The sequence below is a fragment of the Apus apus genome, chromosome 2 (genome assembly GCF_020740795.1).
Source record: "Apus apus isolate bApuApu2 chromosome 2, bApuApu2.pri.cur, whole genome shotgun sequence".
In the NCBI taxonomy this organism is placed as follows: Eukaryota; Metazoa; Chordata; class Aves; order Apodiformes; family Apodidae; genus Apus; species Apus apus.
The window spans coordinates 1,652,666-1,671,149 of record NC_067283.1 but is presented as its reverse complement, the minus strand read 5'-3'; the positions used below and the strand labels follow the sequence as shown (position 1 = coordinate 1,671,149).

Below are 18,484 nucleotides of genomic sequence, written 5' to 3'. Positions count from 1 at the left end.
AGAGCTGAATTCTTCACTCACTCACATCTTTAAAGCCAAGGAGCTGTGATACAACACCCCAGGACTGCAGGGCACTCAAGTCTAGGAAGTTCTCCTCCCCTCCAAAGGAACATTTCCTGTCTAGAAAGGTGGGTTAAGACAACACCAGAGTGCAGAGGTTCAGAGCTTTTACACAAGCCTCCACATGCCTGGAGGACACCCACAGCAGGACAACTGGAGACAAGATTCATCTCTTTTCCCATAGCAGCCCCAGAGCCAGCCCTGCCTGCAGGGCAGGTGAGCCAGGCTAGGCCAAGGCCACACTGCCCAATGGACAAATCCCTTACACAGCAGCTATGGTGGGGCCAAGGGAGGAGTTGCCTGGGTCCTTCCTGCACTGCTCCTTCAAGCACTGGGGTAGCTGGAGGCTGTAGCAGTTACTATGCAATTAAAGAAGGTGGGAACCAAGTGCGCACCGTGTCCTAGACCTCCTCTCAGGCACTATGAGGTCTGAACAGAGAAAAAGAGACCACGGTGGGGTCAGGAAGGGAACATGCACCAGGAATGGAACAGAGCCAATCCCTTTCAAAACCAAAACCCCAGTTTGAGCCAGGAAAGTAGCTGCCCCAGTCTGCTGGCTGGTCTTACAGTATAACATGCTGAACAAATAGAATGAAACTACAAAACCCAAAGGTCATCATAGACCAGTATCTCACACACAATAACTTCTGTTTGATCTAGCAGTTCTTCTGCAGTGCTTCTCCAGGCCTAGGAGAAAGGCAGAAAATTAGTTTCCAGGCACCCCAGAGCATCCTGGAGTTTGGGCTGCTGGGGCCAACTGTGAGATAGCACAAGGGCTGATCCCCCTTCAGCGGGAGCTGCTTTAAGCCAAAGCTCTAGTGATTGTCCCCTGCCTGAACTACAGCTTTGCCTGTGCCTGGCCATGGGCTCTGCTGAGCCTTGAGCCTGCCCCATCACCATGAACAATTCTGATGGGCTTTCTAATCATCCTGGGTGCCCCTCTGCACCTCCTTCCCTTCTCACCTAGCCCTAGCAGAGCAGGTACCTCTTCAATGCAACTTGTGGAGAAGCTTTCAAAAAAAAAGAGAAATAACCTTGTTGTACTTTGCAGATTAATGTTAAAATGCAAAATAGGCATACAACATGTAAGAAATTTAGTCCTGACCCCAGGAGATGGACTCTTTAGAAAAAGTGCAGGCTTTAAAAAAATAACAGCAAAAAGATTTGCTTTGTGGTCATGAGAACTTGCAGTACTTCAGATAAATTTCAAAACAGCAGAAGCTTTAGAAGTAACTCTTTGGTGACATCAGCATCCCTCGAAGATTTCCAAATTGCTTGGGGGCCAGTAAAATGGTGTCCACCATCTCCTGTGCTATTTGGATCCTGACTGGTTTAGGGACCTTTGCAAATTTTAAACCTTGTTTCTCTTTTTTTCTTTCTCTCTCTCTCCTCCTTTCCCAGGCCACCACAGAACCCCCAAAAAAGAAACCGGACCCTGTCACTTCGGAGACGGTGGTGATCTGGGGGCTGCGCCTCTGGCAGGTGGTTGGTATCTTTGCCATCTTTGTCCTGGCAGTCAGTAAGTCCTAATTCTCTACCTTGCACCAACCGCAACACCGCCCCAAGTAGGACCTGCTCCTAGAGGACTGCAGACCAAATGGCCACAAAGGTCATGGTCTTTGCATGGCCACAAGCTCTTTGGTCTCTGGCATCACAGGGGATTTGGTGCAGGGAAAGGCAGGTGTGGTCTTTGAAGGAACCACAGATGGGTTACTATGGTTTCTTCTGGTAACATACTGATCAACAGGTCCTAGCTGGTGACATCCCAGATAAAAGATTATAGGGCTGTGCCACAGCTGGCACTGTTTCCAGCTACAGTACCATATTCAAGCCCAAATGCATGTTCTAGCCATGATCCTGCCCTGTCACGCAATCATACAAACCATGTATGACCTCTTGGGCTTCTGTCCCAAAAGAAAGAAGCCTCAAGAGGGTTGCAGTCACAGGCAGATCTGGTATTAAGCTCCCTAGCTCCTATTCAGGGTGCCAAGACTCCTACTTCATCTCCACAGGGCTTCCAGGACATAAAAACCTCTTTCTTTTTTTTGACCCAAGCACTAGGAAATCCCCTGACTCAGACCTGGTGACTGCAGTAGGATGGGATCAGACATTCTCCCAGCATATTTTGGGGACCTATCCAGGCATAGTCAATTCCCCACCTAAATATCTTAATCTAGACTCATTGCCTCACAGCTCACTCTCTGGGAAGCGTGTAAAATCCAGCTTCACTGAGCATTGCAAACTGCTCTCATGAGCTTCCTTAAGACAATATCACAATTCTCTCATAACCCCATTGAAAATCCAAGGGAGGATCTTCTGCTCTCTCCTTGAGCCAACTGTAACTTCATACAAAAATACAGATCAGTTTGATATGAGTAAAATGTGATAAATTCATTTCTTGTTCCATCTTCTTGTTACTGTTCAGACTTTTACAAAGTGTATAATTAATTAATTTCTTCCAGCAAACGAAATTACACTGTGTCACCTACATTACCCTTGAACTTCCCCTTTTTCCTGTTAGGGACTGGTGAGCAGAGGGACAGAGCCTGTCCCCAGTCCCTCAAGGTAAATCCCATCAAATTGGAGATCACCTCAAATCCTTACCCTCTGCAGGAAGAACATCACTTAGGCACATCTACATCTTCTAGGGTTTTTTTTTACCATTTTCTTCTTATTTTAGCTTGAGGCCCTAATTGTTTGTTAGAACTAATTTTATAAGTGTACTAATTAATACTAATGAATTATGGATTAATTTAATAATACAGACCTCATAGCAGCATTCCAGTACCTAAAGGGGGGCTACAGGAAAGCTGGGGAGGGACTTTGGACAAGGGCTTGCAGTGAGAGGACAGAGGGCAATGGATTAAAACTGGAAGAGGGGAGATTTAATTTAGACATTAGGAAGCAAATGTTTAGTGTGAGGGTGGTGAGACACTGGCCCAGGTCGCCAGGTTAGGGTTAGCAATGAGCACCCTCCAAACTAGGGTGGCCACATTCAAGTTCCTGGTGAGGAACAGCAACAAGTGATACCAACCCTGACCTACAAGTTGTTTAGGGGAGCATGGGCTTGCTGGGTCACCTCTAAAGACACAGTATTGCAGAACAACTGATTTCTAGTGTTCTCTGGTACTTTTTAATTTGCTGTTAAACCTGCATCCAGATGAAAGCCTAATCTAATCATGAGCACAGCAGTCTGTGTGTTGTCTTTGCTGATACTGGCCCAATCAAGTCATGTGTTGTTGCCACATCCTCCTCTTTGGCTATTATGATTCTCTGTAACAGGAAGGCTTTTATGGAAGGACTGATAGGTGCCCATGTTCTGTTTCTACCAGGTTTTCAAAGCAAGTACCAGCATTTTCCTCTGCTTTCTTTTCCCCTCATTGCCCCTTCTGGGCACATGCCACACCCTGCACCCAAAAAATCGGAAGGATAACAATTCCTACAACTTGTCTGATCTCAATCAATGAAGCTTATGCCAATTCCTCACATGCCACAACACCCTTTGCAAACAATCACCAGAAACTCCACTGAGCAAAGTAAACATGGCCAAGGATTTAACCTTAGTGAGCCCAAACATCATGGGAAACAGAAATTAATTTTAACAGCAGGACATATAGAATGCAAGTGGGCTAGTGAAGTTTATCAAGCTTTTTTTTTTTTGCTTGGTTTGGGGAAATCAAATTGTAAAGATAGGTTTGATTGTTTTGTTGTTCATTAAGAATTATCACTGGCATTACCAGGTTATTTAGGGTTAGAAGCATGGAAAGTCTGCCATGCTGGCAAATCAACACAGCAGCTGGTGCAGAGCTTGAAGAAAAGAAATTAAGGGTTTTTTTCTGTTACCTAAAAATATCAGGAGCAAGAAGCAAACACCCATGAAAGTTTACTCCATCTAGTGACAGCCCAGAAAGAAAATGTATTACAGAAAACAACATACAAAGAAAGTCACTGCCTCAGTATTGAAAGTGCTGAAAGTAGTGAATTATGACAAACTAAAATACTTTTAAGGATCTGTGTTTAGACAAGCAAACCAATAACTTATGTGCAGTGCAGCAACATCTGCTTTAAGGTTCAAGTTCCCACTAGCACACACAGGTAGTTCAACAAAAATCAAACTTCTATATCAGATTTTGCTGCAAATTACTGGAGGGATAGGAAAATACTTGCTAGGAAAGCACAGGGGTTTGGATTGCTGAGTCTCAGAGTGACAGACAGATTCAGTGCATCAGAAGATGGAAGGGAGTCCATGCAGGGCTCTGCTGCTCTGATACAGCATTTCCTTTTGAAGGCTCTTCTCAGTGAGCAGCAAGGATTTCAAAGTAACTACCAGTTCAGACAGTTTTTTATGGATAAATTATTTGGTGAAGACAGCAACTATTAAGCAAGTGTGTTATCCAAGACAAAACAAGACAGGGTCAAACTGAACGACTGAATCATGCAGTCAAATCTCACCCGTTTCTCGCCTCTTGCTCCACCAACATCTTCCTCCTCCTTTGCTCTGCCATCCCCAAAGCACTGGTTGTTCCCCAGCTTTGCCAGTCAATTTTCAACTCTCAGGACCACACACAGGTTTTCTGTGTGTGAGCTCTTGGAGGCTTCCTGGGTATCAGTCCAGAAAACCAGACAATGTTCTACTTTTCTAATGGGACAAGAGATGGTGAAGAGCTTTAGAGTGGCTTTCTTCTCCTGGTTCCAGGAGCACCTTCCCAGACACCAACCCTCTGCACTAGGAAAGAGAGGAGCATCCCTTCCAGGGCTTCTCAGGGCCTGCATAAGATCCCATTGGTTTACCATCTCACCTGGTTATCAAAGCTTTAAGGGTGTGTCTACTTTGACATGTGAATTCAGATGAGGAGTAAATGAGGATGAGGAATTGAGACACTTTTAAAGTCAATGCCCCTAGTCACTGTGGGTGATTGTAGAGCACTTGAACTGGATTCCTGTTGGTTGAAATGGAAATAGAAGATAGTTACTCCAGGAAATTGTGGTCCCAGACATGGGTGATAATTGCTAAGGGCAGTCACCGGATCAGACTTGAGCTGCTCCTGAGATGCAGCAAGTGTGGATGACAGACTCTACACATTCTTCCACCTCATAAACCTGCTCCTGCTGAGTAACAGAACTTGCAAAAACAGATCGGCCCCAGGTGTGGTTTCCATCTCTTGTTCTTAGCAACTTCCACAAGGTGGCATCAACCCATAATAAAAGGCAGGAAAAAATGCAACCCCCTTCACTTTGTGTAAAAAAGATATGAAAAAAAATCTTACAGAAAGGCATCTTGCATGTCAACACACACCGCTGAAATGGGGAAAAAAAAAAATAATCTCTGGAGAGATCTTCTAATGCATAGAAAGCTTTTAGGGCAGGTTACAAACCAAATGGGATTAACTCCCAGCTGCACCCAGCAGGGACCAGGAGGGAGGAAAAGTTTGCACACCTGTTAGCAGAAGGCTCTCCAACAGCAACAGATAGCTAGCTTTCTTAGATACCACATGAAAGATCTCTCTGTTGGATCCATTCATTTCCATCTTTTTTCCTTTGTTTCTGATCCGTGGTAAGATACATCACAAGAGGGAAAAAACAACTTTGGGAGTAAAGCAGCCCATAGTAGGAAATATAACTTAGTGGCACAGACAGAGCATCATTCAGGTGGTGCTGGAGGTGTAGCTCTCATGGATGAGTTCAATCAATTCTTATTCATCTACTAAAATATCAGGATTGTCAAGTCTTGTTGCTATGTCAGAGAAGGCTCATGACAATTCATTTTTAAAGTAAGCACACTTTTTACAGGAAAAAAATCTGTAAAGAATGGGAGGAAAACCAAAGTTCCTCAGGTACCACCCAGAGCAGGTCATCTCATTTTTTCTCCTTTGCCTGAGTATTTTAGCTCAGTCATTTTGTCCATATTTAAAGGCAATTTTTCCTTTTGGGGATTTGAATCAGGTAAAGTAAGGCAGGCAATTAGACTGGCAAGTGTCCTGACAGTGTGCCTTGAAATCCTTATCAGGGCTGCCTTCCAGCACCCAGGGTAATCCAGCTTCTCTGGGGTTGAACCTGAGCAGGAGGAGAGACTGAGAGGCTTTGATGAGAGAACAACAAGCAACTGATATGAGATTAGCTATCAGGAGGACCTGATTCCCTCAGGAGCACTGCTATCTGGTTTCTTGGCCTGCCTGCCTATTTTTTTCCCCTTTTTTCTTTTTGTCCTGTGAAAGCTGTGAATGAGGAATTGGGGCCCAACACTATTGCCCCATAGAATGGGACTGAGTCATAACATTGGAATCTCGCACAGCCTGTTTTATCCACCAAGACTGACTGAGGACTTTGCAGCAGAAGTATTATTCTCTGCCAGGTAGGGGGCTGTGATGGAGGGGGTGATCCTGATCCATCCCTAGGAGAGCCAGCAGCTGACCCAAAGCTTGCCCAGTGTGCTCTTCATAGACTCACACTTTCCTTTGGCATCATAACTGTCATCAGCATTTCTAAGCAGCTCTGTGGGCTGTTTATTTTCCTCTCTGAGAGTTTCTTTGGTTTCAAGGTCTGCTGATTTCTTTGTTTCCATACACCCCCTGCCAGCTGCCCAGCAGGGAGGGTGCAGGCAGCACCTCTTTGAGTAATGCCCCATTGATTTTTGCAGAGATGATCCAGCAACTGGGTTTGGATGCAGGACAAAATGTCCTGACATCTCTGCTGGCATATCCATCTGGAGTGAAAGGAGGGTATGAAGAGGGTGATGGGAGCAGGGACAGTGCTGTGAAAATAAAGCAACACCTCTCAACTCCTTCCCAGAGTCCTCCTTCTTCTGTACCCTGCCAGCTTGGTGCAGAGTGTACACCAGATGGATTTCAGGTACCACAGACAGGGACAGATACCTTCACTTATCATCCTGTTTTGAATCTGCTCTGTTTAATAGAGAAAGTGAGAGAGAAGGTAGGAAAGAACTGTAGCAGGAGGTTCTCAGGTGGGGTGGAGTTGCAGCAGAGTTGTTACTGCATCCCACTACCATGTTCTAGACAGAAGCTCATGCCTTGTGTTCAACTCAAGCTGAAAACCAAACAGGCTTTGGATGGTACTCAGTTCATGCCAAGGAACTGCTGAACTGTCTAAGCTGGTGGTGTATTTCAGACCACCTTGTGTCCATGAGTGACAGACCTTTAATTCATTTATGTTACACATCACTGGTACCTGAACAGCTCTGGGGCCAGGGAAAGAGGTTTGTTTACTGCACATCCTTACATGTAGTCCACACCAGGTCTAGAACTACTGGGAAGTAAGGCTTACCTGGATGAGGGGTGACAAAGTAGTGGGCTAAAGCAGAGTTTGATTGTCAAACTAGGAGGCTCATCTCTGACCTCTTTTTCTCTGTCTTCATGTCCTTCTGCAAGACCTACCAGAGATGTTCTCTCATTCTCATCCATGCCAGTCAAATGGTAACATGTAGCCTCAGATAAGAGGAACAGCACCTTCTCTCCTGTCATATAAACATGGGCATGAAAGCTTGAAGAAGCAGGTCTGTCATCAGGAGGGATGCTGGGGAGTGAGGAACAAAAAGCTTTTGTTTATCTGCCTACATAACCTGGGATTCTTTCTCTTGAACCTTTCAAAGGTCCAAGGGGAGTGTTAAATAATGTGAGAGTACAAGGGAGGCTCACACCAAACAAACATGTTCCCAGGAATCAAGTATTATTTAATGAGCACCAACAAAGCTGTTACACATCTTGAATGCAATTAACTGAGCACAGTTGAATTGGAAGTGTTAGAGGTTTTCTTTACCAACTTGCTGTGGGTGCTGAAATACAAATTCCAGGCAAACAATTTACACTGTTAAATAACCATTACTTTTTGGATAGCAAAACTGCCCAGATGTTTCCATTAATGTGCAGAATTTCCAGTGGGGCATAGATAATTTAGGCTGGCTCAGGGATGCTTCACATGGTGCTTTCTGAGTGAGGCTTTAGCATCTGTCTTGAAATTCTGCATCACCAGCAGCCCAGCATTTGAGAAACACTCATCAGGGTGCACAGAATCATGCAGAGATGGATGCAAGGTGGGGGGTACTGCCCTCTGTCAGAGAAAACATCACCTGGGACAGGGGAAGTTCTTACATGAGGACAACAAGCTGAACCCCTTTTTTGTCTCAGCCCAAGTTCTCCCATGGAAATCACTTTTCCTAGGTGAGACATTTCCTTGTGTGCCTACAAAATAGCCCAAGCCCCCAAACTCATTGACACCAGAATGTGTAGCTCAAGCTGAGCACAAAACAGGGTGATTAAGTTAAATGCCTTCTACAAAAGAAGGACCATTTTTTAAATGCTCTAATAACATGTAAATATTTTTTTTTTCTTCTTGATTATTTTGATAGCAAATACCTGGTGTTGTTTTGTACTATAATGTTATCTTAAACTTCTGTTGTTGTGCATATTCACACAGGCCTCCAAAGCTACTACAAAATGAGTTGTTGTGATCCCTATGGAAAAGCTTTGGTTATGCCCTCACCTGAGGCTGGCTTCTCTTAAAGGGACAGCTCTCAGGTCACATACAGAGTGGGCTGAGATTGGAGTCTGCATAGAGAATCATAGAATCATTTTAGTTGGAAAAGACCTTTAAAATCTTCATGTCCAACTGCTAACCCAACACTGCCAAGGTCACCGTTAAACCTTGTCCCTCAGGACCACATCTACATGGCTCCAGGGATGGGGACTCCACCACTGTCCTGGGCAGCCTGGGCCAGGGCCTGACAACCTCTCCTGGCACAATTTGAGGTGGTTTCTTCCTGTCCTATCACTTTGTACTTGGGAGAAGAGACCGAGCCCTCCACCCTCCTTGCTCCAGTCTCCTTTCAGGGAGTTGCAGAGAGCAAGAAAGTCTCGCCTCAGCCTCCTTTTCTCCAGTCTGAACACCTCCAGGTCCCTCAGCCACAGACTAGATTCAAACGGCATATTCAGCTTCCCAAGTCAATGTTGGGATCTTGAGTTTTGTTGTTAGTTCTAGTGCAACAGAAAACACAGACCCAGCTTATTAACTAGATTTTGAATAAATGACTAACAAGAGGTATTTCTCCTAGTTAGATGAAACAACCACCCTTAGATCTTGCCTGACACAGTGCAGTGTTGTCTCCTCCTTGTGACAGCTCCACTTCTTGCATGGAGGCAACCTCTCACCCCCGGGGGTTGTAAATCCCATCCCTGCTCCAGTCGTTAAGGTGGGATAATGGGGAAAGGTCAGAGAGCTCCACCTTGGCCTCAGGAGCTATTGCACCAGGCATAAAAGACCTCAAGAAAGAGATTGAAAACATAATCAATCAGGAGCTTTTTTTGTTAACAAGGCTTGTGTTAATTGATAGCTGAGACTGCCAGCCAAAGCATCTACTGTGGGCTTTGTCACTGGGATTTATCTCACCTATACAGAGATGCCTTCAGATCAGGTATCAAGAATGACCAGGTGAGATAACAAATGGGAATTGTTAGTCTGTTTGCTTTAGATGTCTGCTGAAGGATGAGATGACCTGTGTCCTCAAGTGCCCTGGCTACCCTGTCTAGATCTACAGGGATGCTCCAGGGAGCTCCCAGTGAATACCTGCTTCTTCTTGTCCCACACAATATATCCTAGCTCAGAAATCTAACTTTGCTCAGTTCAAAATGTCCCAAGGAAACGATTGTTCTTACCAGAGGTCCAACCCAAACCCGTATTTTTCACTGATGAGCTCAGAATAAATACAAGGTGGCTGCTGTTAAAGCTGTCCTTGCCAGTAGACGGGAGAATAAACAAAAATAAAGAGGTGGAAGGAGCAATGCAGGGAGTTGGCTGAATCTATTCAAACAAAACACAGTGAGTGGAGGTGAAAGCAAGGATCTGTGGTTGGGAGAAAGGAATATAAATCTCGTCTACAGAACAAACAAATATTCAGTGACTAAATAACAATTAGCAAAATTAAATAACTATTATTAAAGCAAATCAATCAGTTAAGCAACACACCTCAGGGTAATGCTGCAGTCAGGAGTTATTTGAATGTATTAGTGGGGGCTAGTGAGAGGTAGGAAGATTTGTGGAACTCTGTGTGATGTCCTGGTGAGATGCTTGTGCCTCTCTATGAAAATAAATGCTGAAAAAACAGAGACTTGCAGGAAAAAAACCCCACCCCCCAAAAAAAACAAACCAAAACAAAGCAAAGAAAACAAAAAACAAACAAATAAAAAAACCCCCAAAAAACCAAAACCAAAACAAAAACCCAGCAATAAACCTGATGTCCACTCAATGCCTGGAGAAAGGTCTTCAAACTAGAGCCTCACTGAACAGATTTTGTTTAGCTTGTTGGAAAGAAGACCAAGAGGCCCCTTGACTGCAGCCTTGAAGAACTTCAATAAGAAAAGGAAAAAAAAAAAAATTAAAAATCTTTTTAGTCTAGTGAATAGAGGCAAGAGCAGAGTCTGGAAATTAAAACCAGGTCAATTCAAATGAGAATTTGAGCAGTAAATGTGGCAGGGACGGTGATTAAACATTGCCACACTCTCCACCTCTTAAGATCTCTCTCCAGAGTAAGGTGGGATTCAATCCAATCCAAGTTATTTCACTCAGTAATTAAACATAATAACTTGTGATGTGCAGAGAGGTCAGATTATGTGATCTAATGGTGTGAACAGGCCCCCATTTCCAGACACCAGGAAACCATCACATGTAGAGGAATAGTTAATCTTGGTGGCTGAGCAGATATTGGAGCAGTCCTCACCCCTTGCAGCAGTTCTGTCAGCATATCCTCAAGATGTTTTACAAAGGTGAACATATTTAAAAACCTGTTTTGCTTCAAGTCATTGACACCACTATTGGGACTACAATCTAGGCATCTTCATTCTTTGGCTCTTATTTGTGCTTGCAAGGAAATTAGTACATTAGTCCAAGTACTATATTTTCCTTGATGAAACAGTTATAGAGTGAAATAAAATACAGGGTTGAGAAGGATTTGGGGAAAGCACCTAATCCATCTCCAACCTGGGTTTTAAATCTGACATTTTTACCATCCACATCTCAGTTTTCCAGAGGAAAGAGGATCCCAAGACCCTAGTGCAGCAACTTGATCTCAAGCCTGAGCCACAGCCAGAATGCCCTTACATGCCATGTAGAAAGTTGCACACCCATTAGAGGAAAGTCTCCTCCTGGAGCCCAAACCAGGGACCTCTTCTGAGGCACTACAGTGGAGCAATATCTCCAGTAGCAGCAGCAGCATCTTTAAATCAGGTGGTTCAGGCACCAGCACCATCTGAGCACTCAGCATCGACCAGTCCTTCAAGCAGCCACCCAAGCACTAATTTTCTTCAGTTTAGTAGACATCACTGATCACTGCATGATCACAATTAGCCAGTTATTAACACTGCCACAAGTAGCTTCAACAGCCAGAATTTGCTGGCTCTTTCCTTAAAGCATCATTGAGTCATATAGTGAGCAACCCTCCAAGCTTCTCAAAGATAATTTAAACACAGGGGCTGTGGATAACCTGCCATCGAATACATCTGCATTAATTGCCTGCATTATTAACAACGGAATGGCTGCCTAATTAACTCAGAGAAGCACAGGCTACTTTGCTAAATGTTAATTAAATGCTTGGTTGACAGACTGTTTTTTTCAGCTTCAAAGGGAACAAACCTGTTTTGTGTTGCAGCCAATTTCCCTTCAATTTAGAAACCTGTTCACTTCTCAATCATAGCTCTGCTGAAATATTGCAGCAAGCAGTCTTGGAAAAGTTATTTCATTTACATCTTTCCTAGCTCCTGGGAAAACAGAGTTATTTTTTTCCTTCTTTTTTGTTTGTTTTGTTTTTTTTTTTTTTTCCCTCGGTTTTTGTTGTTGTTTCTTTGTTTTTTTAGCTTTACTGCCCAGCTAAACTCCAAGCAACTGTGTTACTCTTGATGAGGTAAATTCACTTAAGTGAAAATAAAAATGTCGGGGTCTGGGCCTAAAAGGACACAAAGAACCAGCCCTGTGGCCTCTCACTTAACTCCCCCCTCACACGCACACTCTGGGATGGGGAGGACAAAGGCCAACTAGAAGGTCATGGGTTGAGACAAAGGACAAGAAGGGTTCTACAACAATGAAGGTCCCGGGCAAAACAGACTCAACCTGGGGAAAAATAATAATTTATTTTCACACTAATCAGATGCCCGCAGGACACAGACACAGCCAGAGCAGGGCTTGCATATGTTCCCCCACCCCTCCCTTCTTCCCAGTCCCAAGTCCCTTTGTTCCTGGTTTCTCTCCCTCCTTCCCCCCAGCGGCACAGGGGATGGGGATGGGGTTTAGAGTCAGTTCACAGGCTGGTGGTTCCTGCTGCTCCTTCCTTCTCAGGAAGAAGGATTCCTCACAGTTCTGCCCTGCTCCCCAAGGGGTTCCTCCCATGGCAGAGTCCTCCTCAACATCTCGAGTCCATCCCACCAGGCCCGGCGCTGCTCCAGCGCTGCCCACAGAGTCACGGGTGCTTTGGGAACAGGCACCTCCCCTGGCCCAGGGGCTTCCACAGCTGCAGAATCAGAGACCACTGGCAGCAAATCTAAGTCCACTGGCCACAAAATCCAAGTTCACTGGCCGTGTTCAACGCTCTTGGTGCCTTCAGGGAATGTTCCACCCTGTTATTCCATGAATGCAGGGGGACAGCTGCCATCTCGCCATGGGTTGCAGGGAAACTCCTGCTATGAGCAGGGACACCTCCCACCAGACCAGGCTGCACAAGCCTCATCCAACCTGGCCTTGAAGACCTTCAGGGAGGGGACAGCCTCAGCCTCCCTGGGCAGCTTATTTCAGCACCTTCCTACCCTCATGGGTAGAATGTCTGATGTCTGACCTAAATCTCCCCTCTTTCAGCTTAAAACCATTACCCCTTGTCCTATCACTGCCCTTTTTGGTGAAAAGCCCCTCCCCAGCTTTCCTGGAGCCCCTTCAGGCACTGGCAGGTGTTCTAAGGTCTCCCACAGCCTTCACTTCTCCAGGCTGAATAGCCTGAACTCCCTCAGCCTGTCTTCATAACATTGGTGCTCTAGCCCTTTGATTATCTTTGTGGCCCTTCTGTGGACCCTCTCCAACAGGTCCATGTCTTTCCTGTGCTGAGGGCTCCAGAGCTGGACATAGTACTTCAGGTGTAGCCTCACCAGAGCAGAGTAGAGATCAGTTACAATACTTCTTTTGTTACCATAGAAAACAAAAAGTTTACCCCTTTAAAATACCCATTTCATAAAGGGCTGCCAAGTATTTGTTTCCTTCTTGAAAAATCACATTTCACAAGATCAGCCTGGCAGAAACAATGAAAAATTATTTGATACATTGTCAGCTTGAATCTTCAGCGTGGAAAGAGAAAGCCATGTGCAGGATCAGAGCTGACTTTTTAATTTCAAGCAGAGATGTCCCTTCAGAATAGGTGGTTGAATTAATCTGTGTACGTCAGGTAACTGAAAAGGGAAAAAAAAAGGACCTGAGAAAATTATTTTTAGAAGCCAAACAGCAAAGCAATCCACAGGATGTTATAGAAATTGTCTGTGTTTTAATTGTGCATTTCATGGAAAATTCTTATTATCACAGTATCACAAGGCCATATATTCTTAATACAAAACCGTGAGAAAACTGAGAGAGGTGAAAATAACTCCACTATATTTTGTTGCATGGGATGTTTCTCCTGCCACTTTATGTGGTTTGATAGAAGAGAAGCTATGAATAATGTCACCTTTTCAAACCTTGATGTTTTCATGGACCTTGTGTGGCATAACTGCGGCTCTGATACATCTTACAGAGATTGTTTCAAGCTCACTGTAGCATCAGACAGGCAGTAAAGTGATAGTTTACTTAGCCTTCTCAGCAATTAAAATGAATGCTCAGATCCTGGAAAGGAAAATAGGCCACAGCATGAAAGAATGAGACTAAATTTTGTTTGGTAACAGTGTTATTAAATTGTTCACTTGAGGGATAAGTGAATTGGTGAATATTTCATAGAATCATAGAATCATAGAATATAAAACAGCCATTCAAGGCTTGGAATCAATCTGCCTGCCAGAAGAAAATCATAATAGCAACTTCTCAAGTTACATCCAAGCTAACTAGACCCCCAAATACTCCACCCTACAGACCCAGAATCAAAATTGATCAAGTTATCACTATTCAACTGAGTTCCAATGAAAATTTGTGCCCATATTTGTATCCCAAACAAAAAATTTCATTTAGGCTACTTCTATTTTGTATTTTATTTATAAACCTTATGGTTTCTTTTAGTTTTAGGGCTGTTTTATGTTGTTATTCTTCTCCCCTGAGAACATTGGCTTATCAGTTAACATGCTCAGCTGATGCCATGTCACATACTGAGCTTTTGTAAGAGTTCTGCTTTGATGTTCAACTCTCATGGAAGAGAGTACAGTCCAATTCTTGATCTGTTATTTGATAGGAATGGGTATTTTTAAACAGCAACCCTCATTACCAGCCATCCTCACATGATGGCCAAGTGTAACTGGTATCAGATGCAGCCAAATCAATAGTGACGAAGCAGGTCTGAGGTGAAGCCAGAAAGTCATGTCCATGGGTCAGGGGCTGGGTCAATGAGACACAGGACCAGGCTTGGGCACAGGTACTGCAGTGGACCTCTGGCAGGGGTCAGGCATGAGAGCATTGACTTTGGTATCACTCCAAGTAAAGAAAAGGATAACATCCAGTGAGGCACCTTCTGACCCCTTCTTTGAAGGCCAAAAGTTGAATTTCTTCTCATCTGGCCCTGACAGGGTAATGATGGTGAGGATGCTCTCAGGCACGTACGGGTACATTCAGTTCCCCAGGCTGGCTTCAGAATGAAAAAAGTCTTCATGGCCCTCCACTGGACTTGCTCCAACAGGTCCATGTCCAACAGAAGAAGGAGCAGCAAGGCAAAAACATCTTGATTACTTCTACAATTATGTGTTATGACAATTCCATGTTGTTTTAGGCAAGTCACCTCAGCTTCAGGTGTCTCTTCCTGTTGTCACACGTACATGGCCCCAGGTGTGATTCCACTACAACACCTCCACAGCAAACTGTTGATGGGGAGTGGTATTTATGGCAGAAAAGGGATAGAGGAGCTGCTACACTTTGCTTGGTCATACCAACTTCAAAACTCTGAGAAGGGTGTTTTAGAACTTTCCTTTTCTTTTTTGTTATATGAAGAGGTCATGCAGAACTTCTTCCTGGTTAATGTGATCTCTCCTTACTTAGGAGAGGCTGGGCAGGTACAGGACAAACTTTTAGAGATTAAAATTTACACCAGCACGTCGTCTGTCTGTTGTAAATGTTGCCTGCCAAATTGTTTTACTCCTGTTGAATGAAAAGTGCTCACACTTGGAACCAAATGTGCAGGTTATTTCTCTGACTTCATTGGGTTAGTCTCAGAGGTCTAATACATTATGACTTATGGTGACATCAAGTCAGAGGAGATTACTTGACTGTGGAAGTGTAAGAAAAGTTGGATACTTTGATGCAGTGTGGTGAAAGTCCAGTTAAAACAGGAAACAGGGCATGTAAAACTGATTGTACAACATCTTTCCAAGCATAATGCTCTGCCTGCCTTAGGAACCCATTTCCACAAAGTATAAATGAGGTTAAGAGATTAGGTAGGTTGGAAAGTTGAGCTTTTGTTTAAAATAGAAAATTCCATTGAACTATCCGAGGGCTGGAGCACCTTTCCTGTGAGGACAGGCTGGGAGAGTTGGGGTGTTCACCCTGGAGAAGAGAGGACTCCAGGAAGACCTTAGAGCACCTTCCAGTGCCTGAAGGGGCTCCAGGAAAGCTGGGGAGGGACCTGGGACAAGGGCTTGTAGTGAGAGGACAAGAGGTGATGGATCAACAACTGGATGAGGAGAGATTTAGGCTAGATAATAGGAGGAAATTAGGAGGGTGATGAGACCCTAGAACAGGTTGCTTAGGGAAGCTGTGGCTCTCCCATCCCTGGAAGCGTTCAGAGCTGAGTTGGATGGGACTCTGAGCAACCTGGTCTGGTGGGAGGTGTCCCTGCCCACACAGGAGTGTTGGAACTAGAACTCAAACCATTCTATGATATGACTCTGTGATTTAAAGGATGCCCACAAAAAAAAGCAACTCAGAAGTTCATAGAAACCATGAGATTTCCTGCTTCTGGACATGTGTTTATGACCTTTGGGCAATTAATTTTATGTTTACCAGTTTCCAAGTCTCATAGACCTTTTCCCTGATGTTGCTTTGATGTTGTCACAGGACTTATATGGGTGAGGCAATGATCTGATCAAGTCTGTGAACAGTCTAGGAAACAAACTAATTGTGATTTCATGAGAATGAATTGTCCAGATCATTATTAGATTTGCCAATGGAAATTCTGAACTAACATATAGGTTTACACATAAAGGAAAAATATATCTTACTAACACTAAAAGCATCATCTGCATCCTCAAGTCAAGTGAAGAAGCCTGGCACATGGGAAAAATAGATGATGGAATAGAAAGTGCATGATGGGGGGATTTAGGAGATCCAGGTTCAATTTGTGCCCTTCCTTAAATGAATATGGATAAAAATCAGTGAAGGCACATACTGAGCTCTTGTGCTAGATCTCTTTTGTAGATTTTACAGTGTTTCTGTGCCAAACCCCTCCTTGCTTTCTGCAGCTGGAAGTCCACAGCTCCAGGACCTACCTACCACATTACTGAATGGCTAAGATGTGTTGTCAGGGACTTCTAGCAATAAGACACTGTTGAAGGGTGACAGCACATCTTAATTGCTGCTGTCACATCCAAAGAGATAAAGAGTTTAAATGGTCAAAGCTCTGATGCTCAGAAACACCATTGGTATATATGGCATAACTTCACATTGGTTTCAGTGAGAACATGCTCAGTCCTTCCTTCCATGGAGGTCCACAGCTCAGCTAGCAATGGTAAATCTTAATTTTCAGGTAACTCCATTGCTTTGGGACTGTGTGACCACATCCCTCAGGCAGGTACTTCCACTGGTGTAAATGACTACAGGTTCCTACTGGAAAAACTCTTCTGAAATTATTTTTTCTTCTTGCTGTGTTCTCACTGTAAATGGCTGGCCTGTACTAGACAGAGGTCTGCTGACTAAATGGAATGCTGTTGCTTCCCTCTCTCCTTTCCCAGTTATCACACTGTGCTGTATCTTCAAGTGCCGGATTCCCCGGACAAGGAAAGAGATCGAGGCCCGGTATGCTCAGCGACAAGCAGCCAAGACATATGCAGACAAACTGGAGACTGTTCCACCACTCAACGAGCTCACAGAGATCCCTGGAGGTACTTCCCATGCCCACACCTACAGATGAGACCCGCCTCATCTTTTGGGGTTGCTTTCTAAGTGTGTGAAGGCAAAGGGCTAGGGCCTCCTTTAGTGTAAATCACTGTGGATCCTTGGGCACAACTATTAAGATAATGCCATGGCTTGGTAAACACCTGCCTTTCACCTGGACTAAACCTGCAGTATTTGTGGAAGCAGGAGTGGTCATTTAGGTGAAAGGAACAGTTTCTCCACTGGTACAAGTCAGGGGCATTCCTTTTAAGTTCATGTTTAAAAATTCATAGAATCATAGAATTGTTTTGGTTGGAAAAGACCTTTAAGATCAAGTCCAACCATTAACCCAGCACTGCCAAGGCCACCACTAAATCAGGTCCTTAATTTCCAGAGAGTCTGATTCATTTTAAGGATAAGTTCCTGGGTTGGGGGAGGAGGGTCAGTAGGAAGAAAAAGAGTTTTAGAGTTCGAAATGACTCATAAATTGTTTGCCCCAATTAGATGGCCAAGAGTATTTCTGTCACTGGTCTCCACTCCTCTCACTCTTCATTCCTGATTCTGTACCCTAGGCTCTACTGAAACTCTCCTAACTCTCTCTGGTCATGTCCAGTCCAGACCTCTCAACTCCCTGCCTGTGGTGAAAGAAGAAGATGAAATGGCCCTGCAAGGAAATTAGGGGACTGCCTTCCTGTCTGTCTGTCTATGGCTTCTCTTTTCTGATGAGATTCATCATACCTCGGACTCTCTGTTTCTTCAGTTCCCTTTCTGCATTTCATCCCTGTTTTCTCAAAACCCTTTTCTGATTTATTTTTTTTTTTCCTCTTTCCTGTGTCTCTGCAAGCCCTGAGGTCTGCAGCTTCATGGAAACTGGGAGTTTCCTTGGCTCAAAATGTGATGTTTCAGCCAATGAAACTGATGAAAGAGGCAAATGTAATTGTAGACATTTTGTCCTACACCAGCAGAACACAGAACTAAGTGTTGAACAGTCAGCACTTGCACATACCTCAGTATGTCAGAAGTGTTCAGACATCTCTCTGGGCCTATACTATAAACTGAGGATGGCCAGGCTATTCTCTGGAGCTGAACCCAATTGGCATGAACAAGCCCTTCTCCATACAGTTAAATTCTCAACCTACTTTAAAGCTCAGCCAAAGCTCTAGTT

The 18,484-nt window shown here is 44.2% G+C and overlaps 1 protein-coding gene across 1 annotated transcript in view; it reads left to right on the top strand.

Moving 5' to 3' along the window:
- The window catches only part of TMIE (transmembrane inner ear), a 34,376-nt gene extending 16,378 nt beyond the window's left edge, over positions 1–17,998 (top strand). Inside the window, exons 2-4 of the mRNA XM_051612744.1 lie at positions 1,462–1,579; positions 17,178–17,327; positions 17,892–17,998. Of these exons, the coding sequence (XP_051468704.1) occupies positions 1,462–1,579; positions 17,178–17,327; positions 17,892–17,998 (375 nt within the window). The remainder of the gene's footprint in view (positions 1–1,461; positions 1,580–17,177; positions 17,328–17,891) is intronic.
- The last annotated feature ends 486 nt before the right edge of the window (positions 17,999–18,484 follow it).